At 37.5% G+C, this 26,720-nt stretch overlaps 1 protein-coding gene across 5 annotated transcripts in view; it reads left to right on the forward strand.

The window, feature by feature from the left end:
* Aldh1a1 (aldehyde dehydrogenase family 1, subfamily A1) overlaps positions 1-26,378 on the forward strand; it is a 150,881-nt gene extending 124,503 nt beyond the window's left edge. For all 5 annotated transcript variants that reach the window (NM_001361503.1, NM_001361504.1, NM_001361505.1 and 2 more), the window contains 11 exons: positions 795-935; positions 2,884-3,013; positions 4,584-4,645; positions 6,240-6,368; positions 7,627-7,740; positions 11,969-12,071; positions 13,581-13,765; positions 17,264-17,428; positions 19,583-19,740; positions 22,979-23,053; positions 25,809-26,378. In NM_001361503.1, the coding sequence (NP_001348432.1) occupies positions 795-935; positions 2,884-3,013; positions 4,584-4,645; positions 6,240-6,368; positions 7,627-7,740; positions 11,969-12,071; positions 13,581-13,765; positions 17,264-17,428; positions 19,583-19,740; positions 22,979-23,053; positions 25,809-25,881 (1,335 nt within the window). In that variant the 3' untranslated portion in view covers positions 25,882-26,378. The remainder of the gene's footprint in view (positions 1-794; positions 936-2,883; positions 3,014-4,583; positions 4,646-6,239; positions 6,369-7,626; positions 7,741-11,968; positions 12,072-13,580; positions 13,766-17,263; positions 17,429-19,582; positions 19,741-22,978; positions 23,054-25,808) is intronic.
* Positions 26,379-26,720: the final 342 nt, after the last annotated feature.

The following is a 26,720-nucleotide window of genomic DNA, read 5'->3' on the forward strand; positions in this document are numbered from 1 at the left end:
ATCCACATGGATACAGGTGGGTGGGGAGGAGGTATGGGATGTGGAACATTTGGAGAGTGGATCAGGGTAGGGATTAATAAAATATGGAGTGTAAAAAATAAATCAATTAATAAAAAAAGATAAAAGAAAAGGGTGCAGTTTGTCTTGATGGTGAAGGCAGGTGCTAGCATTCCTCCTATTTCAGTGGACCAGAAATCACAGATCTCCGGACACTTGGTTCCTGGTTATGACCCATGTGCCATGCTATGCCTAGCTCTGCCTCTCAGTCCCTATGTCCATAAGGCCTTAAACCCCTCAAAACAGTGCTAACAGCTGTGTGACAACTGTTAAAACGTTTGAGCCTGTAGTCGCATTTCACATGCAAACTATGTATATAATGAACCCTCATTTTGAATTGGGTACAATGTGAAAAGATACTTATTTGGTACTTTAGCTCTAATTTGGTAAGGAAGATAGTCTTCTTTATTCCTGAATCAAATGAGCTAATGTGTGTAGATTAACTAGAACATTATTTCAAATAAACAGTGTCCTGTTATAATAGGATGAAGTGACATCTATTAAAACATGGCATCTCTAGTCAATTAACTAGTTGATAGACAACTGGAGCTGGATCTAAATATTAATCAAGAGAAACCACTCCAACATAGTAGATTATTAAGTGTGTAAATGTTCTGGATTTCGGGCTAATGGACCTTCTGTTTGTAAGAACTGTCTCTAAGTTCATAAGGATGTGATGTTATGCTTGCTCATCTAGTGTTTTGAATATTCTGAATGGACTGATCTGTGATTTCCAGGCTGATGTTGACAAAGCTGTGAAGGCTGCAAGACAGGCTTTCCAGATTGGCTCTCCATGGCGCACCATGGATGCTTCAGAGAGGGGCCGCCTGCTGAACAAGCTGGCTGACTTAATGGAGAGAGATCGTCTGCTGCTGGCTGTGAGTACTAACCAGTTCCAACAACAGATACTTAAGCGAGCTTCCCAGAGCTCTCACTGCTTCAACTGTCCAGTCATTCAGTTTGGTTAAGAGAACACACGGTCAACCATCTTGCGTTTTCTCTAGAACTTGCAGAGTCCTTAGCATGGTAAATTCTCCTCTAGCAATGCCCTTGATTTCTCAGACTCACTGATCATAAAGTCTTTCGGGAAATATTTGTGAATCTCTTAAAAGTACCAAAATATTGCTCTAAAATAAATTGTATTATATTAAGCCAAAATATTTTTATGATGGTTCCTTCTCCTCCCAGATTTCTGTTCACAATATGGTGACAAAGTGATTTTTGTTGGTGTAAAAGAATTAACAAACAGAATGTAGGTTTAATGTTAAATAAAATCATACTTCTGTTTTAGATGCTATTCTTTTTTTTTTCATTTCTGTGGATAGATATGTCATTATGGACTACGGATGAGAACATATTTTCTTGTCTTTTGAGTCCCTGCTTAATGAAGCCAACTGGAAACAGCATGGCCTCCAGTCAGATTTCAAACTACATTTTGTTATCTTCATATTACTGAGAGCACTACCAATTATTTGTAAAGAGCCATGCTTTTCTCAAATTTGCTGAATTGATCAAAATTGGGGGGGGGGATACAATCAGTAGCTGTTGCAATAAAACCGCAGCATCCTCTGTGTTATGGAGGAAGAAAGCAGATAACATGGCTTCTCTCACTTCTCTGTGCATGAAATGTGTTAACTGCCTCTGTCACCTTGAAAGGTTGAAGAGGATAAAAAACAGACCCAGGAAATTACATGGGTATAAATTCTGGGAGAGTGTACAATATAAACTGGAGAAGGAGAGCTTTAGTGATTGGGTGATCGCCTGGTAGAATGTAGGATTCCAAGGAGACCTGGATAATCAGAATGAAAAGTAGAGGAAGACATTACAAGGGCAGAATGTCTGGAACTTTAAAGTCTGACTATTGAAATAGTTGTTACCATGTTGCCTACACATGAGGATTATCATTGAAAACCGATGAGGAGAGTCCGTGGAGAAAGTTGTAGGAGCTTCATTCGGATGAACAGATTTTTCTATCTGTGAGGAATCGAACAAGAATTGCTCAGGCGTTGAGAATTTGCCTACACTGAATTGTTTCTAGAGTTGGATGGCATGTGGGATCCTGTTATAACTCTTCTTATATGACAAGGAAATTTCGAGTCATATTCACAGCTATGTAACTGTGAAATTGTGTCTAGTGCTTTGACATTGCTTAGCTGGAAGGGACTCGCAATGTGACAGAAAGAACACAAGGGTCAGACAACCAGAATCTTACTACCTTCCCTACCAGGACCTTGATATGTTTTTAAAACAGGAGTTTAATCAAGATGATTTGAGATTTGTTATGATGACAAAGCTCTCTTTCATATTCAAATACTGACTACTGAAAATACTGACCATATATGTTTAATTTTTATTCTTATAACATTCCATATACATATAAAATAGATATTGATCATATTCATCCATAACTCCTTCCTACCAACTCCCTCTACCCCCCCCCCCATGCCACCTACCACTTCTTTTGCAGTCTTTCTTTACTCCTCTCAGTACACTTCTGAGTCCAGTTGTGCTGCTCATATGTACATGAGTATATGGTCATTCTTTTCATTTTAAATTATTTCTTGTGGATGGATGTTTGCCTTGCATGTGTGTCCTACGCACTATGTATGTGATCACTGCTCTCAGAGGGCAGGAGGAGGCATAATACCACATGTAACTAGAGTTATGCATGATTGTAAGCTTTCATGCTGCGAAGTGAACTGGCTCTTATGGAACAGGAACCCATCATCATAACCCCTGAGCCATCTCTACCACTCCATGGAGCAGTTTTATTAATCTGATGTTCTGGTTGCAATTACTGACTGTGTTCTGTGTTGGTTTTTTCAGACAATGGAGGCACTCAATGGTGGGAAAGTCTTTGCCAATGCATACTTGTCGGATTTAGGAGGCTGCATAAAAGCATTAAAGTACTGTGCAGGCTGGGCTGACAAGATTCATGGTCAAACAATACCAAGTGGTAAGTATACTTGGAAAACTAATGGCGATTGTGACAGAGGCCAGGCCACTATCACAATGATACTTTAAAATTCTGATACAGATGTCAAACAGTAAGGCAAAAATTATTTTCTCCTTGATTTTGAATAAACTCCGAAGAGGGAACTTTTACTGAGAGTCATCATTTTCAAAGTTGAATCAACTAATTATGCTGAAAATAAAATTATGTAGTGTATAGACTGCATTAAAGTAAGACAATTATCATAGATTCAGTTAAAAATTCAAGTGAGGTGTCTAAGTGGTCAAATTACAAAGCTGCCTACTCAAATTAGTGATTTTGCTTCATTTGCATAACACTGATGTCCTGCCTATAATATAGTTTTTTTCTAACATATGGTCCAGAAAGAGGCAAGTATGCTAATCTGTATCCTTTTAAACTCAGTGTACTGAGAACAAACTAATTTATATTAACATGTTTTAAAAACCACAAAGATGAGAGTATTTTTACTAGCTGAGTTAAGAACTTTGCGTGGAAGTAATTGTGTAAGTATTACTCAGAACAGACACATGAAAAAGGTTTCAAGTGAAAGAAAATCACTTTGTGAATGGCGTAGAGGCTGAGTTTCATGTCTAAAACTGTAATGATTTTAGGAACTCAAAAAATCCACTTGCAGTCCTGTCCCCGATGGGCACTGCCAATCTAACTGGAGGATTCAGTATGGAAGGTGGTCACCAGGAAGTTAGAATATAAGGATGAGAACACACAGGCACCATGAAGGGGGCTCTTTCATGGCTCTTACTCCACTCTTAGGAAACATAGAAGAAGCTGTTTAAAGTTCCTGTGGTTTCTGACAGGAGCAGTACTTGCTATGGTAGCAGTAAGCTCCAGTGGAAGTCAGAACAAAACAGAACAGCAAAATTCCCAGGGTAACCACACGGCACGAGATTTAACCAAATCCAGGTGGGAAAGAACCACATTACTTCAAACATGGTTCTTTGTTGTTGTTGTTTGCTTATTTTTAATATGTTTCCCTTAGATTAAAAGACACTGCATTTGCATTCAATAGGTAGCAGCAGTAGCAGCAGCAACAGCACACACACACACACACACACACACACACACACAAACACACACACACACACACACACACACACACACACACACACACAAACCCAACCATTTCAGGGCAGTAGAAACACTGCTTACATTTTTACTATTTTAAACCATTCACCATCTTCAAGGTTCATGATCCTAGGAAATTTGAGACACTGGGAACATTTGCACCTTACTGAGAGATGCTCTCATCTCCCAGTTCCTTTCTGTGCCACTCTATGAACTCAAGGTTGATGTAGAAGGCAGCCATTTTGAATATAAGGAATAATGAACTGCCTGTCAGATCTCCCTCCATCTTGCTACACATACCTCAGTTTTTAGAGTGAAAATGCCATTTGAGGGCTCCATTGTTTACATTCTTAGCCTTGTAAAATAGAATCTTTTGTTTCCCTTTTGCTGCCTCCTCTCATGTCAACCTCATATTACCTTGCACAACCCATTTGCCTTTAATGAGTGGTGTGTCTGCTCTGTTTTCCAGATGGAGACATTTTCACTTATACAAGACGTGAACCTATTGGAGTGTGTGGCCAAATCATCCCCGTAAGTTCTCTTTCATGACTCCCAATGGGGCAAAGAAAGGGCTAATTCCATTGATCTAATGATAATGCACACTCCCACACAAGTAAAGCACATATGATGGTTATGCGTGACATAAATTCAACAAGCATGACTGCCTGAAGCTTATTGTCCTGTAACTGAGCTTCTTAGATATGAGCGAGCTGGTCCTGAAACTCCGGGATGTACTGCTGTGTCCTTGGAGGGCATTTCAATGTTAACACATGAGCTCTAAGTGCTGGCAGCATGGGTTGCTCTGGAAATTGTGCGATGCTCTGGTTTCATGAGCTGTGCCTTGTAAGTATATGGTAAAGGTTTATCATGGCTCATCTGTTCTGGGACTCCACTTCAGTGAGACACAGCAGGACTTACAACCTCCAGCACTCTGTCTCCTTGAAATGTCTCACCATGGATAGGAACTGCAGCAAGATTGCTAAAACATTTTTAAAAAAATGGCTTTTGACTTACGTAGAAGTAATGATCATCTTAAAAATTGGAAGTGTGTGATCTGCATTGTATCTTCAGAAATCAGGATTGGGTACTCAAAATTCTTCTGTCAGAAAATCAACTTCTGGATGGAACCAGAATGCCTCTAAACTTGACACACAGGACACTAACCATATACATCTGATATCATTTAAAAGGCCAAATTAAAACATAATGAGGCATCTTACATTTTTTGTGGAATGACAGTGACTCTTGTTTAGTGAGACTGAACATATAAATGTATTTAATAGAAGTGTTCTTTACTTCAAAGCCTAAAAAAACTCAAGTCCATCTACATCACAGTACCAGCAAGTAGCTTGAATAAATCTAAGCATTATCTTTAGCTGCTTTGTTCTGTTGCTCTGGGATCTAACACTGGCCCTCACACAGGGCTGTGCTGCCCCCCAGCTTTCTTTCTCAATGGATTCAGCAGATATCCATTTAATGTAGCAAGGATTGTTTTCAGGACTCATGCGGGGTGAATGCATAAGCAGAGAAGTGGTCACATATCTCACGTCTTACAGCTGGCCAGAGGGTTTATAAGGATCTGAACTCAAAGTACTCACCCTCTGGATGTGAAAGTCCTTTGCCTGTAACAATATCGTTTGTCCTGATCTGAACCTACCCCTCCATTGTGCAAAACAATTTCAACATATCCATGGCCTGGTTTCAGTCTCTAGAATCCAAAAAGTAAAAATCAAGTCTCCTGGCATTAAATATACTAAAAGGTATTATAATTAGGTAAATTCAATAAAGGGACTCCAGGAAAATAGAGGGGAGATAATGTCAGATCGTTTTAACATCTACTATGCTTATTTATATACAAAACTATAAAGTATTCTTCCTTGTAGAATAAGCATTCAAAATATCAGCACGCAACTAAATGTAGGAGTGTTTTCCTGTTCCCTTCTATATGGTGAGTCCAGATCATTTATCATGTATTAGTTGCTTTTAACAGTGACTCTAAGTGAGATGATTCAGATAAGTACTCAGAACTTACAAGATTTTATTCAACAGCTATCAAGGCAGGTTGTTCTAGAAACTGTGATTTGAGACAACGTAAAGGGTCCGTTTTTTCAATTTTGCTTTCTAGTGGAATTTTCCAATGCTCATGTTCATTTGGAAGATAGGCCCTGCCCTTAGCTGTGGGAATACCGTGGTTGTCAAGCCAGCAGAGCAAACTCCTCTCACGGCTCTTCACCTGGCATCTTTAATAAAAGAGGTGAGTTTCCTGAGTTTAAACATGCAGGCAGATTCTGAGTCCCCGCTTTCCCTTACAGGCTGTGTTCACATGTACCGTGAGCTTCGCTTTACCTTACAGGCTGTGTTCACATGTACCATGAGCTTCACTGTTCACACACGACTCCTGCTCAGTCATGCAGATAAATGCGGCTGAGCTAAAGGCTGGGATGTTGTCGGTCAGCACGAATGTATCTCCACCTAAATAACGACAGGAAGCCAGACTCAGAGGCTTGTAATCAACCAATCACCCTGTAATCTGTCACTTACATTATTCAAGTCTCGTGAACAGAATTCAGGAGGAAATAAAATGTTCTTTCAAATGCTGAAGTACTTGCTTGACACTGCCACATTTATAACTGGCCTGGTTGCTTCTGTAAATTCTTTCAGTTAGTTTAGTTTTAATATGGCTAAAGGTGGGAGGCAACTGTGGTAATATACTTGTTTAAATATTGGGCCATAATATGCAAAGAATATGGCCAGTGTTCATTTTCATCTTCATTATCTTTCCTGTTTAAAATACAGACAACATGACCCCTTTATATCATTAAACAAAATGTGTGATTTCACCTCTTTCAAACATTACTGGTTTTCATCCTTAATATTACATCAAAAGTTCAAAATGGCAACTTAGAATTTCAAAATGCAAAACAATATCTTTAAGATGTTTTTTATTTCAAGCTAAAATGGACAAAAAGTTTGTTAAAATGAGGCTTCTTTTATTGGAAAAGCATGAACTTTTAATGTGCCCATCAAGGCTCTGTCATTGATGCTGTCCATAGGACACTTTATACATTATAAAGAGGCTTTGCCTATGTGCTGTTTTACTGATCAAACAATCCCACTTGGGATTTGCAACTTTTCTCATGAAAAGTCAACATTGGAAAACTGAAAACATGACCTCTAGGTTTCTAGCCTTGCTGATCTCACCAAATGACTTCTTTCTGTCTATGTACTGCATCATACTTTTCTGGATCCTAGGAGTTCCCCCTTCTGACATTTGGCACAGCTAATCATTAGAACTATGATCCAATCCATTAATGGGGTTTTGGGTTTTGAAAGAAATAAAATATCCCCTTTGAGTACGTCTTCATATAAACTAAGAAATAGTAATAATAAAGAATAAATATGTAAGTGAAAATTTCTTGGGAGAAAAACTTGTAAGGTTAGACTAAGAACACAGTTTCAGTAACGTACCCAACTCTTATGAATTTAATTCTCCATCTGTTGGCTGCTTGTAGGCAGGGTTTCCTCCTGGCGTGGTAAACATTGTCCCTGGTTATGGGCCAACTGCAGGGGCAGCCATCTCCTCTCACATGGATGTCGACAAGGTGGCCTTCACTGGATCAACACAGGTAGGGCCAATCTCTGAATGTCTCATGTCCTATGAGAGCAAACATCTTTTCTGCAGCTATTTCCCAGACAATGCTTTTTAGAACAAAAGTTACTTTGATGGTTTGTCACTTATTCAGTTCTTGAAAATATGTTTATAAAGCACAGCTGGATGAATTTAGGATCAAAGAAGATACCTGTTGCTAATTCAGAAAGATTACAATGTTCAGTGTGTTTATTACTATATATCTCTTAGAAATTAACCCCTGACTCTCTCAGACAACTGGTAATATGTATTATATAAATAATATCAATTAGATTACAATGATTTACATGAATAAATGTAAATGCAACCTCTAGATTACAAAAATTAAATAGTAGAGTTTCACCCTTAGCGTTTTTCAGGGACTGTCTATCCAGCATACCCTGAAAAGCAGACAAATTCTGCTTCCTTCCATGTTTCTGCTGGAGAGCCTCAGTTTTCAGTACGCTAGGCTTCACCATGGAGAGACACAAAGTGGAAAAATAGTCAACAGCCCTAATAAGAAGGGGCAGGTGGAGGGCAAGCAAAAGGCTTGGAAGATAGAATTCTGAGTATTTCATGAGTTTCTGTCATAAACCAAATCTAGAACTTAATTCTATTTCCAGCAAAGCCATGTTTGAGTCACCCTACTTGACTATCACGTTATTATTAGCTATTCAACCTGAAAAGATTCAACATGACTGCATGCCTCATTGACATGTGTGAAAAGTAAGCTGCCAATATCTGCAAGAAATAAATAGGATTGAGAAGGTGGTCAGCTATGTACAGGAGACCAAGGAAAGGAAAACTCACCTGAAGCTAGATGGGTGCTGGAGATTGATGGAGAGGCTGACAAATGGTTTTAACTCCTTGAGGACTGAGAAGCAGGAAGAACATTCTCCATAGCAAGCTGTTGTTGATTTGATTTTTCTTACAGTTAGTTGCTTCAGTATTTCATTAAACGCCACAGAGAGTTGAACTGATAAAACATTAAATTCTCTTTTTATTCTATTTTGACCTTCTAAAGTACATTCTCTTTGTTTTTCATGGATAGTAGAAAGAGAGTACAAGGTGGAAAAATCTCCAACTGAGATATGATTAAACACTAAACCAGCAAAAAGCAGCAACCAAAAAAAAATGCATTCAGCATTTCTCATGGAGGTAAAAGAAGATGGGAGGATGCCCGTGACACACTGATAACTTCCGTTATGATGGTGCTGAAGGTTGATATCATAGCAGGGAAAGGCAGGCAGATAGAATCCTGGGATGTCCCACCATCTGCGACATTTCTGGGTCCAAAACCTATGTTCATTTCTCTGGTCCATCCTTCCTGAAGGCTTCTGGTCCTGATCCCAGCAGCAGTGCAAATGCTTCACTGTCTTGACTGACCCTGAGTTATGTAGCATCTTGAGATCACTTTATATGCTCCCTACCTCCGAATAAAACACATAAATAAGAAAACCATGCAACATATGGGTTCGAATTCCAATCTAAACCTTTAAGTCTTATACTTCTAAAAAGTTAATTGTCTTTGCCAAATTTTAATTTCTTTATTTGAAAAGCATAGGAACCCTAATATCTGTTTTACTCGGTTTTACACAGTACAAGTGAGAACTAGTAGAATAAGATGTCTAGCAGCCCTCTGACAGCCACTAAGTGGCCTTAGTTGCTATCTTTCACTTTCCCAGGATTGGAGTTATATGTGGACATCAGTTTCTCGCACCTGACCCCCCCCACCCCCATGTCCCCACACTGCCTTGGTGCTCTTATCTGAAGTTCTCAGAAATCCTGAACTCAACAATGTTTCTATCTGTGTTCCCGCTATCTGAGACGCATAATCATCTGAGACGCATAATCATGAGCATGTGTATCCTTGAGGAGTTATCTCACTCTCTTGCCTCAAGGCTAGTCTCAAGGCTCTTTTGTTCAAGGTTAGCTACAGAAAGGTATGCAACCATTTCTAAATAGCAAAATGACAATAACATGATTCCAGAAGCCCCACTGAGGAAAAACATAGCATTCGTTCAACACAAATACTCTGTGGAAACTTATTTATACTTTTTTTCTTAACATTTGTTAACTGACTTATAGTAGAGATCCTGAACCATTTTTAACACACAGGCAAATGCATTTCTCACAGTCACAAGCCACACAGTATGTAAGAAATATTTTCCAAACACTGGATACCTCTACTTCACACGGAATGCAACAAGAAGATGAACAGTTCATATCTTTGCCTTTCTCGTAATCCTCTCTGGGAAACTCAGGTTTTATCTCTTCAAAGTAAGGGAATAGAATTATAGGATAAAACTTAGGTGATTCGTTTCTGAGAAATTTCAAGCAAGCTTCAAATTGTCTGCCTGAATTTGTAACATATATATATATATATATATATATATATATAAAATCTTTATTCCTCACTTATATTTCTTTTTTATTTTATTATACTGTTTATTTATTCATTTTATATATACAAACATTTTATCTACATATATTACAGAAGAGAACATCAAATCATATTATAGATGGTTGTGAGCCACCATATGGTTGCTGGGACTTCAACTGAAGACCTCTGGAAGAGCAGCCAGTGCTTTTATCCACTGAGCCATCTCTCTAGCCCTTCACATTCATATTTCTAACCAGCTTTTCTATTCATTCTTTTGTCATGTGTAGATTTAGAAAATGTATTCTGGTCATACTCCATTAATCAAGATGAAAGTTACCTATGTTAGGAGAAGTTTTCTACTAAGCTGACAGGGGAACTCAACTCAAATGATGATAACATTAGTTATATAGAAAATAAAAACTTCTTAAATGAAAATAATCACAAAGTCTGTACTCTAGAGTTTCAGCATGGTGCAACACATGACTACACCAACTTGGGAAGAGAAGCAGGAGGGTCACAAGGTTGAAACCAGACTGCTCTACATGGGGATTCACTCTCACAGATATAAGACAGAACAGAAAAGAAGGAAGACAGTAACATGAAAGGCAGGCAGGGAAGGTAAACTTGAGGCAGGGCTTCTTCAGGACATTACTGGGTTTTTTTGTTTGTTTGTTTATTTCTATTCATCTACTATCAGGAGTTAAAGTTAGAATCACAAAATTGTTAATAAAAGGGAAGCTTTAGTAAAATGATAACCTTTTCCATAATGCAGTGCAGAATGATAGCAATAATAGCAATGCAGTATCGACACAGACATTATCTCAACACTCTGATGCAAGAGAAACTTTTGATTAAAAATCCAACATCTAGAATAGCACAAGAAACCCAGAGGATTAAAGACACATAATATGATGGGTGCCTCTAGTCACCAAGGTAAAGATCTTTTCAATAGAATGTGGTCTTCGTGTAAAGTCATTATAAGAGCTGGATTTAGAGATGGAAAACAAGAAGTGTCATTTAGAAAACAACCTTTAATTAAATGGATTCAAGTGCAGCAAGAAAAGTAAAATGAAGGCAATGTCTTATTTTAGATGAAGGGACAAGAGTAAAGAAGTGACTAGAATGGCAGGATTCCAGCAAACGGTAGGAGGAACACAAAGCTGAGAGTCAGTCTCTTTCTATGCAGTGACATGTGTAGGAGAAACAGAAGCACAGCACCAAGGAACTAAGAGGGAAAGGGCTCTGAGATCCACTAACAATGAATGACCATACCATGATAAACACACAGAGAAGGAGAAAAGGATAGTCTGTTGGGAAAGTTTTTGTAGATATGTAGGATCCCATTTGGGGAATTCCAGGTGTCCTTCTTTGGGAGAACAAGGAAAGAGAATCCTGTCCATCTATAGTCATCAGAGAAGAGTGCAAGAAAAATCTGTGCTAAAAGATGAGCCCAAACCAAGGAAGTACAGAGTACTCTGAATGTCACTAGAAGGATGAGAAGTCAATACATGAGGTGCCCATGGGTATGTCTGATCAAACACACAGAGAGGATATTTTGGTGAATATGAAAAATAATTCTCATCTGCCCTCTCATGCAAGTCAAGTCTCTCTAGGTAACTGTCTGCTCACCTGGCCATGGCCATTTTCTGATATGTCTCATGTTTGCATACTTGATGATGGAAGCTTTTACATCTGAGGGTGCCAGATCTTGAATAACACCATTTAATGTTTCCTCCAAATGAAATGAAATGGTGGGGCACATGTTCTGTAAATTGGAAGTATGAAATGAATCTATCTACCTGAGAACATGCTAAGCCTCCTCCTTTGCCATGTGTGATTTCAGGTTGGCAAGTTAATCAAGGAAGCTGCAGGGAAAAGCAATCTGAAGAGAGTCACCCTGGAGCTGGGGGGAAAGAGCCCTTGCATTGTGTTTGCAGATGCCGACTGTGAGTACAGGTCCTTTGTTAGCATCTCATCATCTTCCTCCTGATGCCTGATCCTGTCACAGTCACCTAGAGTCTTACAAATGACTTTCCTTCAAGGGGAAAAGGATTAACGAGCAACTGTAGTGACTCTGGGAAGCTTTTAAATTGTCCAATAATGTAGATAAATTAAGCACAGATATGATTTTGTCCTGGGTTGGAATAGATGGTTACTTCCTGGTGTCGATCTGAGATCATATCTGAGGTCTGCATCTAGAATCTAAGATCTGTTTTTGATATTTTATGTCTTGATTCTGTTGAGTGCATGGGTTACATGAGACATTTGGAGCCAGAAGGAGTCTGGCTAATAGTAATTTCATATTTTCTTTCTCTCTTCACTTAATATATGGGGATAGCCAGAAGAATATTAGACCTTCCTTAAATATTTTTTTTTCATTTCCAACTTAACGTTAGTAAATTGAAATATGTGAAATTGTCATTTGGATTTGACTGCCATCCATAATATTCCAAATCATTCTGGCATATAACAAGTGAAATCCCGAGTTACTTCCTAACCAGGCTGATCCCATGGAGATTCATGGTCCAGCACTCCTGTACCTCTTCCTTCAATACGATTTAGAAAAACAAATGATGCATGGAATTTGCTGTTGTCTCTCTTGTGATTCTTACACAGATTTTAGAGCTTACTTTCTGTTTACCATTCAATACATGGCAAAGTCCCCAGTTTATCAATCTGGAAAATCTCCTCATTACAACTGAAGCAGTTATAATTGGCTCACAGATGACACCCTATTTCTGCAATATTGAACAGAATCTTCCTCATTTATAAAACTCTCTCTAACTGTCACACACACACACACACACACACACACACATACACACACTTTTCTTTTCACTAGAATCAACAATATTCCAATGAAAGCCATACACACACTGTACTGCATAAACTAAGCAATGAGTTGGTAGGTATGTATGAGGTTAGCATGGTCTGTGATGATTCTAACTACTAATGGGTTTCGCCGAGTATTTTCAGAAAGATAATTTTTTTCATTGATCAAAGTACATGAATGTTTCGAAATTATTTAGTCAATGAATAATGCAGGTTTCATTTTTTTATTCAGTTAAAACTTGAATCTAAAATTAGTCATAAACATCTTGATCCTTAGAAATAATTATAAAATTATTTGCATTGCTATTTGTTCTTATAAGCAAATCTATGTTCTTAGTAAGGTCTATGTAAAAGCTGTACAAGCACCTCTTCCCAGATTCTTTTCATTGTTAATATTTCTTTGTAAATAAAAAGATCACTAAGATTATTTTGTCACCTGGCTTTTAAGATTCGGATTATATTGAATCTTTGATTCTTCCTTTTGCCATATCACCATTTTTCATCGGAAAACAAATAGATTTTTAAATTTTACTTTGATTTAGACAAGTGTGAGTATGCGCACACACATACACATGTGTGCTTTAGAAACTATCTCTTCTCTAATATAAGTGTTTTCTCTGCAGTGGACATTGCTGTTGAGTTTGCACACCATGGAGTGTTTTATCATCAAGGCCAATGTTGTGTCGCAGCATCCCGGATTTTTGTTGAGGAGTCAGTTTATGATGAGTTTGTGAAAAGGAGTGTTGAGCGAGCTAAGAAATATGTTCTTGGAAATCCTCTGACCCCAGGAATAAATCAAGGCCCTCAGGCAAGTATACAACAATAAGACGATCATTTCCAATACAAGAATAAATAATCTTACTTAAAACTAATAGTTAACTTTACCTCTTAGTTATGCATTTTGCAGAATGAATTCTTTATTATTGGGAATTATCTCTTTGTTTAATGAGATATTTCTCAATAATAAAGAACTCATTCTGTTTTGTGTTGACCAGATTGTTTATATGTCTAGATATAGTTTAGGAAGCATGATGAGAATTAAACATGGAACGGTCTGAGGAGATATCCCAGTGGATAAAGCACTGGACATGCAAGTGTGAAGTTCAGAGTTCAAATTCCAGAACCCTCATGAAAAAAAATGAATGTGTGTGGTAGCCAATATTTAACCCCAAAGTTCAGGAGATAAGATAGGGATTTCCCAAGGCAAGGTGACTGGCAAGGGTAGTCAAACTCATAAGTTCTGGGTTCAGAGAGACAGTTTATCTAGATAAATGACAGGGGTAGAAAGTGATAGTAAAGTACACCTAATGTCAGCCTCTGAATTCCATACACATTGCACTGTCATGAACACCACATAGACAAAAGAAGAAAGAAAAAATAGACAATATTATCAATTGTTTGCTTTCTTCAATCTGTATGCTTTTGATTCCTATTACAATTCTTAGACCTCTTGGAAATCCATATATATTTCTCTCATTTCTCCCTTGTAATCAGTCTTCCACCTCAGCCATTATTCCATGAGTCTAAGCAGGAAAGCAGACCTGAGTACTCAGCAGTGTCCTCATTCTCTCTGACATATGAGGTCATCAATGGTTCTTGCAAGTCCTGTTTCTGGCACACTTCTGACAAGCTTCTCCCTTTAGTTATCAAAAGCTAGGGTTTGCCTAGGGGCTCTGGGTATTCTGTGTCATTAGATCTACTGTAAATATGAATGTCTTTGTCTTTCTCACTCAAGCCACATTTTCCTCTTGCATAGCTTTTATTCATGGTCTGTTATAATCTGCTGTTCAAGATTTTGGTCCTGTGACTCTGAGTTCACTCCTAACTCTGGATCCTGCTCTACAACAGTGATCCTCCACCTGAGGGCCTTCCCCACAGGAGATGTAGACTTTATCTGGAGATAGGTTAAGTTGTTATAACAAGATGGGGAGCTGTGGGCCCATGTGGGTTTCTGGTAAGCAGAACAGACACTGATGAACACTCCACAGTGAGCAGGAAAACTTCCCAACAAAGAGCTTACTGTCCCCAAGTGCTAGTAGAGCCACTCCTGAGTGGGGTGCTCTAGGGACTGGACAATGACCTTGGCATCTTCACTCTTTCACATTAAATATGCTACAGTGTACCTTTTTATTTAGTTGGAACCAAACCTCATTGTTGAATTAGTTAATAAATATAAATCAAATTCAATTAGCAAAAATTTATGGGAAATTGCTACCAGCTATATCCTGAGAGAGGCCCTTGATTAAGCCCACATTCTAATTGACTACCACATGGCTTTACTTTGTGTCAGTGCATAGAGTTTAAAGAAAGTTTGTTCTAAATAAAACAGGCAGGCATGTTGGAACCTTAGTAGCAAAAGCTTGAGACACCAAGCTTTTCTTCTCTATCATTATGGTGGGGTTTTCTCTGTCATAAAAAAAGATATTATAAGAAGAGATACACATTAGCCAACCTTTGCCTAGTGCTTCACCCACTGCTGCATGAGTCACTGAAACTTTTGAAACTGTGTATGGGATTCATAACTATCCCAATAAAAATAGTTATAGGGAAAATTTAAGTCAAATATATTTTAAGGGAAAACTTTACAATGGTCATTTTTCTCATTTTAAAGATGACAAACTTAAGGCATTTCAGTTTTAGAGAAGATTAAATTATACTATATTGTATATAATATTTACATATCTTATATGTAATGTAGTATTATTTATATTGTGTTACATATGAATATTCATATACATATATTTTTAAACTTATAATGTTTGTATTTGTCCTTGTGGTCCCAAATACAGACATAAAAGCTTAAACTGATCAGTATTTTCATTTGAAAAAAACTTCCCTCTGCTCCATTTCCTTGCCAGTTAAATAGAGATAGTAGCATCACTCTGGAGGATTCCCTATATAGTGGTGTCAAATAAGCTCTGTGACACAATCAGCACATGCTTACCTCAATGTTTTGTCATAAGTACCATTAAATGCTTCTATACATGATGACAAGTATATAAAATAATAAATGATAATAATTCCACATGAAGTATAGACATTCTCTTCTTAAAAATGAGATATTTATATGTCTGTTCTCAATGTTCTTGTTGAGCACTAGCTTCTAAGTAAGGATATATGATTCCCATAGATGAACTTGTGTCTTTTTGGTTTATGTGATGTTTTGATACATAAATAATTAAAATCAGAAAATTCACACACTTAACCAATCAAAACCTAAGTTTTAACACCATTATAATGACATTGTGCATTTGCTATTTCATAGACTGTGTGTTCTGATAACTGAGTACTGTTATTAGCCCCATAATCTAGCAGAGTGCATCTCAGCCTTCTCTTTTCCTGAAGCAAATATTCAAGAACTAGACTCCCCAGAATGTATCCTCTGTTCAAGGACAGGGAAGCACTCTGAGTTGAGAAATACATCTTTAGAAAAAAAGAATTGAAGAATAGTGATTTTGAGGACATATTTCATATGATTTAAAGAATAAGACAGCAAAGATTTTCATGAACATAAATATCTTTGACTACATGCCAACTCCAGAATATCTTAGTTAGACATACATAGCACTGCAACTTAGCCTGGCTCTATTATCTAGTATGTAGTAATATCAGTGCGTTCATTTTTAAACCAACCCCTGGAATTCCACATTAGACTACAAATAAAAAGATTATCATTGAAGAATTGGGGAAAAAAATCTGTTACAGAGCAGAAAGATGATGATCATTTCTTGTTAGAAGCTGGAATTCAACCTACTGAATTGAATGGAGCAAGACCCCCAAACTGTGATCATATGTGGCATAAAAGGGCAAGCAATCCAGTAGACCCACGAATGGGCAGATTCCATCTCTAAAGAATACAGATCTCCTACGGTCAAAAGCATATCCACGGGTCATACTCATCAGACCTGAAACAAAGTCCTCTTCCCCATCACTCCTTTATTTCAGTTAGGATTAAAGTTCCTGGCATATGTGCTCAATCATTAACAAACTTCTTTCAAAGGGAATAAATGATCAATGACAGTTGTGTAAAAGCTCCATTTTGCCAATTTCTGATTTTATGTAACTGTACTTAGTTTACAAATTCTTAAGCTTTCTTCTTAAAAATTAACAGGAAACACACGCACACACACACACACACACACACACACACACACAAAACCAAGAATGATCAGAATAAGCTGGACCAGTGTCCAGTGATTCAAAATGTCAGACTTAACAGAGTGTCCTGGAGGTCGGAAGCCTCATCTTCGTTACGTGTTTATGGTTTTCATTTCTTTTCCTTCTCCCTGTGGTTTCTTTCAACTAGATTGACAAGGAACAACATGATAAAATACTCGATCTCATTGAGAGTGGGAAGAAAGAAGGAGCCAAACTGGAGTGTGGTGGAGGACGCTGGGGGAACAAAGGCTTCTTTGTGCAGCCCACAGTGTTCTCCAACGTGACTGATGAGATGCGCATTGCCAAAGAGGAGGTAATGTTTCCACATGGTTCTGTTTATGGGCCTGCCGTGTTCTCTCTGTGTTTGATCTGTGTCCCTCTAAAAATCTTCAGCTCCTTGACCAACATTACCAGGAAACACTTGATGACAAGGTCTTAAGTTATTTGTGATCCAAGCTAAACAGTAAGGAATCCACGTGTCCTGTAAAGAGTTTCTGACAAACACAAACAGAAGTGTACAACAGATTTTACAGGGGCCTTTTTCACAGTCTTAACAGAATAGAAAATGCGCTTTTCATTTATAAAAACAGGAATAGATGTACATATATTGTGTTACATATACCAGACACAGAACAACGTATACTGAATGACCTCATTTCTACAAAGAACATAAAAATCTCAAACTCATACAGACAAACTGGACTGGCTTTGTAGGGGAAGTAAAGATAAGAGCTAGGGAGTGCAATCTAAGTAGTATTAATAAAGATGGTACCCAAAAAAACAACATATAACTAAAAGGAACTAGTTTTCAGTTACTATGGTAACCAATAATACATCTTGATTCTGAAGACTTTTACTATATGCAGAGTTATGAGCACACGCCTTAGACAATAAAAGTGTTATGTGTAGTACTGCATAAGAGGATACCATGACTCAACTACACAGGTTCATATTTTCCTCATGCAGTGAATTTATACTCATGTTTTTGATGTAGCAGAAGAGCTAAGAGGTTATTTTCTTTACCTCCACAATATCAACAAATAAAGAGACAGGGGGATTATTCAGCTTTGCAAGGAAAGGAAATAAGTATAAAGAATAGAATTAAATATTATATGTGGATCATCCAACATACTTAGGTTGTCTACATCATTTCCACTTCTCAACTGCACTTGCATTTCTGTACCTCTTGGCTGATCCTTCTTTGATTAGAGCTATTGTTCTTGGAGACTATGATTAACATGCGTAGGAAGGACAATAAAGCAAAAAATAACCTTCATTCCAGGAAATATTTATTGTGCTTCTATAGTGTGCTCACTAGAATAACTTATTCGCCGCTTCAGAATAGGAGTCTGGAGCCTACACTGCATCAGCTAAGTTGCTTCAACCCTGAGCAAATCCTCCACAGCCCTGTTCTATCTGCTTCCCATTTCCAATGTTCACAATGTTGTGCTTCCTAGTTATAGGGTCATGATGGAGTTTAGAACCCCAGGATCTGACCCCAGCCTGTAGGGAGTGGCCACTAACTGCCCCATACCACTCACATTGACTTGGAACCAGCAAACCATATGAGCTCTAGACGTTTCTGCCAACCCATGGTCACATTTCTTGGGAAATATACTAACATCCCAAGAAACCCCTCTTTTATTTAATTTTGATAAATATATTACCAAAGGCACAGAAGGTTAATATCTATAAGTAAACCAACTTTTTTTTTTCTTCTAACGTATGGGGGTGAGATATAAAGTTGTATGGGAACTTTCCTGACTAGATTCCCACAGAAATAAAAGACTGGCTCATACTGGAATAATCAAGTTGTGATAATTGTCACTGCCAAGGACCTCAGACTTTGGTTAGTGTGGGGTGGTTCCCGACTTAGGCTTCTAGTAAAGAGTCATTTTGTTTGGTAATGGTGACAAAAGAAATAAAACTCTGTGCTATGTTATATGATATTTATAATTATGAAATGATCCAAATACAGGAGAATGGCTGACATTTAAATCAATAATACACTTACATTTAAAGGGTAAACACTGCTCTCAATCTGTCTATTTGTTACTCTTAGAACAAAGAAACTACCTTCTTGGTCTTGCTGTCCTGTGTGTAGTATCTTGCACAATGAAAACTAGGCTTAAAGTTTAAAATGATTCCAAATATATCATGAACTTAGTGATTTGATGTTTGGTCTTTACATTTTGGGCAGCTATCTTGCAGCATCTAAGGGAAAAAACACTGTCATAATGATTGGCATTTGCTCCACAGATAATGTCACTCATGATCCATGTTCATGGCTCTTTCCATGTTCATGGCTCTTTCCATGTTCACTGTGTGTGGCCATCTGTTTTGATTCTTACCAATAGGTCTAACATGAGGGACAATACCTTAGCCAGTGTACAATATGGTTTCTAGGGAAACATATGTAGTATATTTAAAATCTACAGTTAACCCATTTTTGTGTCATTCTGTATAGATATTTGGACCAGTGCAACAAATCATGAAGTTTAAGTCTGTAGATGATGTGATCAAGAGAGCAAACAATACTACCTATGGTTTAGCAGCAGGACTCTTCACTAAAGACCTGGATAAGGCCATCACTGTGTCATCTGCTCTGCAGGCTGGGGTGGTGTGGTAAGTGCCGCTGCTGCAGTAAGATGTGCCCTTCCTATATCAGCAGGTAGTGTTAACCTCCTCCAGAGTTGAATATTCATTTGAAAGTCTCTGACCTACTAGAAAAGTAATCGTCTAGATTTTTAATGTCAAATTAATTTTATTTATTTTTATCAAACTACTTGTCTAAAACAATTTACAGATGTTTATTTTGTGCACCGTTAAGATGTACAAGGTAATTTCAAGGTACTTAGCACTATTTTGAACAATGATAGTAAAGGAAGAATTGTTCTCTTCCAGTTTAATCACGTTAGAGAATGTGTTGGTGCCTCGCGGATGTTGGATGTTATTATTGTTGATGTCATTATCATCTTCTATAATGAACATTAGACCTAGTAACTCTCACATTCTAGGCAAGTGCTCGGTCCCTCTCCCCTCTCTCAAGCTTTATTGTATATTTAAAATGCTAGACTTGAACTGGTGCACGTTAGTCTTGAACTTGTCATTTTCCTGCACCAGGCTCAAGAGTTGCTGGAACCCTAGGCAAGGTGCTTATAAAGCTTTTATATTAGAGTCTTACTCCAGGATTTTCTTTTTTGTTAGAGATCTAAATTTTTTTAGGAGAGCATAACAAATTTTGCAAAGCAATTTTCTCTCACCTTAGACCCAGTGTATTCTTTGATTTTATAATTTAACGTAGAAGAGTCTCAGGCTGTCCCTCTCAAAGTGAGGCTTTGTCTAGCCTGTCCCATTCCCGGACTCTTTCCTCAGAAGCCCCTTGTCTCCTCAAGCCTCCCTTTCCTCAGGTTCAGGTACAGTATAAGCTATTTTCATTCTCTCATCTAGTCCAGCTAAAGAAAGAGAGGCACAGAAAAGCACCCTAAGGGACACAGCCAGGCTATTCTGGGTCCTTTGATAGCTTGAAATGTTTTTTCCTCCTAGCAAAGTGATGAGAGTCAACAGTTAGTTACTCATAATGTTTCAATGTATTTCCTATCGTCATCATTTAAGCTTACTTGAAAACTACTATTTATTAACCCAAACCTTATCTTTGATGAAGCCAGGAACTTGCTAAGGTTACATAACTTAATCGAGACCATGTAATGAGAGCCAGGCCTCCAACACACTTAGTAAGACCTCTTACATTCATTCAGGCACACAAACATACACAATAAAAAAATAAATGAATAAAATAATAAGTAAATCAATACAAAAATACACAAATACCTTTTATGAAAATAGGAGAGTGGAGCTGGAGAGTTGGCTCATCAGTTAAGAGAACTTGCTGCTCTTTGCAGAAGACCCAGACTCAGCTTCCAACACTCAGATTGGGCAACTCACACCACCTGGAACTGAAAACCTGGTGGCCTGATTCCAGGTGACCTGATGTAGATATTTGGCTTCTGCAGGTATCTCCCACCCAAGTGATATATGGACATACATCCAAAAATAGTCACATGCATATAAACATAATAGGAATAGTCAACCAATAAAATTTATGAGTATTCCATAATCTGAAGACTTCAAAACTGAACTTCAGATAAGGGATACTTAACCTATATCACCTGAGAGCTTGACTACATCTAACATGAATCTGGTGTAATGACTCAACTAGGAAGCCCTGGGTGAGTAATCATAAAAACCTGCATTCATATCCCCTGTGGCCATGTAAAAACATTAGTGATGGCTATAACTCCATCACTAGAAAGACAGAGGCAAGGGTTTCCCAGTAATTTGCTGGCCAGCCGATCCTACTGAATTGGTAAAGTTCAGTCTCAGTGGGAGACTGTGTCTTAGAAAATAAGATTGAGAGATGATCTGTCTTTTCTAGCGCAAGGCTCCTGATATGTTATCCAAATACAAAGAGACACATATTCACATATGACAATGCCAAATAGAATCGATAGGATATATTTATTTAAAAGAAGGGTGGAAATCATATGATCAGAGTACTCAAGTAATATTCTCAAAGAATTAAAATTAACTTAAAAAATATTTTGAAAGTAAAACTTGAATTTTGCGTTATCCATGACTATTGCACAAAGGTAAAAAAAAAACTTAATTAATAAAAGATTAAGGCTGAAATTGTGGAACACATCCAGTTTCCCTCTGGCCTCCAAGTACAAATGCATGCACAGGAAAACCTATACTTGCTTGCATTCCACAAGATAGGTAAATAAATTAGTTAACAAATAAATACACATAACATGATTTTGAACACAGGGAATGTTACTCAAACATTTTAATAATAATATATCTGGGAAATGACTCCTGGCATAGATCTTGTATACTTTTTGAACTTCCATATAATGCTATACAATTAGAATTAAGCACAAGAGTTAAAAGTCTGTTGCATCTTGTTTTCATTATGGCTATTTTCTGATACCTATTGAAAATTTTATCATATAGTACATATAATTATTGACTAATATAGATCTTTCCTGTAATAACCGTACTAGTAAATTCAGATATTCTATATTACATATATCCATCACCTACAATTACTGAAGGTTTACTGTATACCATGTACTTCAAATAGCATGTTTACTACATGATCTGACAGAGTTCAACAGCCCCATAAAATACCATTTTCTCTAATATTAAAATAATTGTTTGCAGCCTGGAAAACTGTACTGTTGTCAACATTCCCCTCTTGTCTTGATCTTCTGTTGAGCCTCTCTTTAATTCTATGCATCTTCTGTTGAGCCTCTCCTTAATTCTATGCACGTTTTAATAATGTGTTTCTGTATAGAAACATTTAGGATCTTTTAAACTAATTAAAATTGCTAATTAGATCTAATTTCTGCCAACAATTTTGTGTAAGCAATATATCGACCAATTAAGGAAGTGAGTGGACTGTGTATTATTGTTCTCATTGCAACTGCTAAAGAATATTGATTTTAGCCTGGTAAATACATAAGCATTACAAAGCTGCCTACTGAAGGACAGCAGACAAACCCCAGCCTCCAGAAAAATAAACACTTCTTGACATGGCACACCCCCTCTATTGGGATTCAGACACACCTTGCTTTATGATTGTTCACACTTGTACTGGTACCATTGATCTATTTCTAGGTAGTACATGTGTTTGCTTTCTGCACTGTAAGCCACAGCACTGTCCCTCCCATCCCAATTAGTATATTATATTGAATGCTGGAGTTTTTTAAAAAAAAAGATCTCTGATTCTTTTTAGACCCAGTCTCAGAATTGTGAGATAAGTAAAGTATTATTTACAAAGTCTTTCCCTTCTTTGTTTAAGGGTTAACTGCTATATGATGTTGTCAGCCCAGTGCCCCTTCGGTGGATTCAAGATGTCTGGAAATGGAAGAGAACTGTGAGTAAAGCTTCATATTACAAACATGTTTTTATAAAAAAAGATTGCCACTACCAGAAGAATGCTCTGTTTTCAATACCTTAAGTAAAGTATGCCTATGAGCTTCCTTTGACTTTCTTATCACATAATAACATTTTAAATTTGAAAGTAGTCCTAACAGAAGGAATATACTTTATTAAGATGTTACTGTCCATAAAGGACCATGCTAACCACTTTACCTTGGTAGCTAATTGTTGCCTGCTTTAAGGATTGCCTATGGCATAAGGGACTAGAACCCACTTGGGAAACATATTCAGAAAGTAAAGGGATAAACTGATAATCTAGAGATCTATTTAAATAAATATAGAAACATTTTAGGTATTTTAATATAGCACTTAAATAAATTAAGGTTGCCTTATCCCAAATTAATATGTTTCTGTTAAAACTACCAGAAAACTGGTGCAGGTATTAAACAAAGCACTTGTTGTAAAATGTCTCCAGAGAATTACTGAAGTGACTGACTCTAAAAAACCATAAGAATTAGGTTGTACTAAAGTTGGAATTAACCTGAGTATTTGGGGGAGAGAGGAAGGAAGATTTCTGTGATTTCAAATCCATCATGGCCTCTTTAGTGAGTTCAGGACATCCAGAATGACACAGTGACTTAATGTACAGACCCCCCAGGATTACACAGTGAAACCCTGTTTTAAAAAAGCCCAATAGAATTAAATCAGATTGGAAAAGGGCCTCCAAAATTAAGGATATGAAGTTCCCAATGTGTTCAGTGGTGCCCAAGCCTTAAATTCTGAATCTGTGAACAGTATTGATACTGGAACTGGTTAAGTGGTCAAAATGGAGCACTTCGGAATCCTACTCAGTTCTCAGTTGATAACTTAGTAACATTTGGAAATGTTCCAATTTCAGTTACTCTCTGTATTTCACATGGGTATCTTTTCTTCAGCCAAAAACAAAAAAACAGAAGCAAAATCAAAAACAAAAACAAAAAACAAACAACAGTGAAAATAAAAAAACAACAAAACAAGGAGCTATTCTTAAACATTGTGTTTTAAATGTCTCATCTAAAACAAGGGCTAGAATGAATTTTTTATTTGGTTGACTGTAATTATCAGTTTCAGCAGCTTCCCTGAGAACTTGTTAATTTCTAACCACAGAAGGGAAGGTAGGCATGGGTTGCTCCTCCTTCTCACATATTACGTGGTCTATGATGAGACATGTGTGAGCAGCACGCAAACGTTTCGGTGGAAATGCAGTCACAGACCGCATCCAGGGCTGCTTCATGAGAGTCTGCAGCACGGGAGGAAAGTCCAGTTGATTTGGCAATGAAAGCTCAAAAGCATGGAACTCACTAATAAGGTGTGGAGTTCCTGAACTAGTGAGCAGTGTAAGCAGATGTTGCTGTGATTTGTCTCAGAAATTGTACATGCTCAAGATTCCAGAGACTGTCAGCCTTGATGAGATTATAACTACACATGATTCTCCAGCTAGTGTCCTTGCCGCTCTAAATACAGTAGAAAGCAACTTGGCCAAGACCAGAGCTTAATTTTTCTAACTCTCTGAGAGAAAAAAAAAAACACACACACTTCTTAAAATATTATCTTTTAATAAAATTTAGAGCTGAGTTGAAACCTATTAATTACTGTGAGAAGCATTTTCATTGAATCGTTCAAGATGTATTTTCAACTTTAATTACCCACAAAATAATCAATATGAGTAGACTTGTTTGTAGGGAGAATATGACACTTTCTACATACACCGGAGAAGAGCATCCGGAGCACCTTTGCTAAAGAAGACCAAAATCTTGCTCCTCTGCAAATATGTGTGCACATAGGTGTTGAGAACAGTCCTATGTGTATGTAATTTTATGTACTCACAAAAACAATGCAGAGTATAGTGAGTGAGATCCTACTCATTAGATGATCCACCATATGGAAAGAAACAATAATTTCCACAATTGGTGTGGGACAAACCCCTGATTGTATATACAGATAGGCTTTTCTCAGCTTCTATTCACTTGCAGTTGGCTTGGAGGTTTCCTAAGTGTGTTATAGCAAATTGCTAACTAGAGAAAGCCAATCTCTGCTAAACGCCCCCCCCCACACACACACACTCAAATCAGAACAATCTTTAGTTTCTCTCCTCCTTAAAATTATATACAATCAATCCCAGAGATAGAAAAATCCACCAAGAAAGATTAGGTGGTTCTTTTGCCCAGAATCAAAAGATCCTGCTAAAACCCTAGCTTCGGAATGCCCTGAATGAATGAGGATTGTGCCCATTCTCTACCTGCTTAGCACTACCACTTCTGTGACAGGCGGGTGGCAAACGCAGGATCCAGTGAAGCTGGCGGCTTATCCTGTTGCTCTCCAGTGGCCATACAGTACACTGTGACCTGCACCTCCCTTAGTTATAGATCTGATAAAATCACATAAGGTTGAGTGATGATTTGGGTTATTAGTAATACTGTCAAATAGAGTGATATAAATAATAGATATTTTCTGTGAAAATGAATAGAATGCATAGTCACTTAAAATAAAATATATGTTTTTAGAATATTGTTGTCCACTGGCAAGTGTATGTTTGGCCATAAAGCTTACAGTCAGCTAGGAACTATATGAAGTAGTGTGTATTCAGGAAATATTTTTCTGTGTACCTGGTCAGATAAGTAAAGAAAACATGCACCAACTCATTAGGGATTATATTTGACTTACACTGCTGTGCACAATCATATTTATCAACAATTTTCTTCCCCCTTTAGGGGTGAACATGGTCTTTATGAATACACTGAGCTCAAGACAGTCGCAATGAAGATATCTCAGAAGAACTCCTAAAGAAGCCAGCAGAGTAAAGAGAAACTCTCAGCAGTGGCTACACATCTCCTATAGTAACCAGCATAGTCGTGTTTTATTATAATTTCTTCTCCAGTTGATTTCTTAAGCAAAAGGAATTCATCAGTGTTACTGTCACTCATAAAAAACATGTGGCTTAATCCAACAGATTCATTCACCTTCTAATATGTGACCCCAGTTCTTATCCAAGAATAGAAGGATAGATATAAGCGCAAGCTCTCTGTAACTCCGTCATGACCAGGTGCTTTCCATTGTAGCTACTTATCTAACATACTCATTTGGTGAGGAGGACTAGTTGTGACTTAAGCTCTGTCCCTCAGTGACTCCTTGAAGTACTCACCACACATAATGACTGCAGAGTCAGCTGCTCTGTTCCCCAGGTGTTGTGAAATATTTTCTAGAATGTCATGCCTGCTTGTCAAATGAAATGCCTAGCTGTAATTAGAACGCAAAGCTTAATAAAGGCACCCTTGCATGATTTTGTTGATCTATAATTATTTGGGAATCAACTAGGGTTATGACAATAAACTTTACTGGTCAGTCAAAAGCCCTATTAAATTCAGTGAATACGTGCATTTCAAGAAAAAAAAAAATCCGATCTACTCCTCCTCAATGGGGTTGGAAAAATATACATTTAGAGTGATCCTTGAAATGATTGGTACAGTTTTGAGTAACATAAGCATTACTGGATGCCTTCAAGGTTCTGAGAAGATGTGCTAGACACTATCACCCTTAATAATTGTTATCTCAAGGTGGTTCCCTTCTGGAAAACAAGCACATATTTGTAGGAGAGGGAGTTGCTTCCCTAATTGGTTCTTGAT

This window comes from Mus musculus, chromosome 19 (assembly GCF_000001635.26).
Source record: "Mus musculus strain C57BL/6J chromosome 19, GRCm38.p6 C57BL/6J".
Classification (NCBI taxonomy): Eukaryota; Metazoa; Chordata; class Mammalia; order Rodentia; family Muridae; genus Mus; species Mus musculus.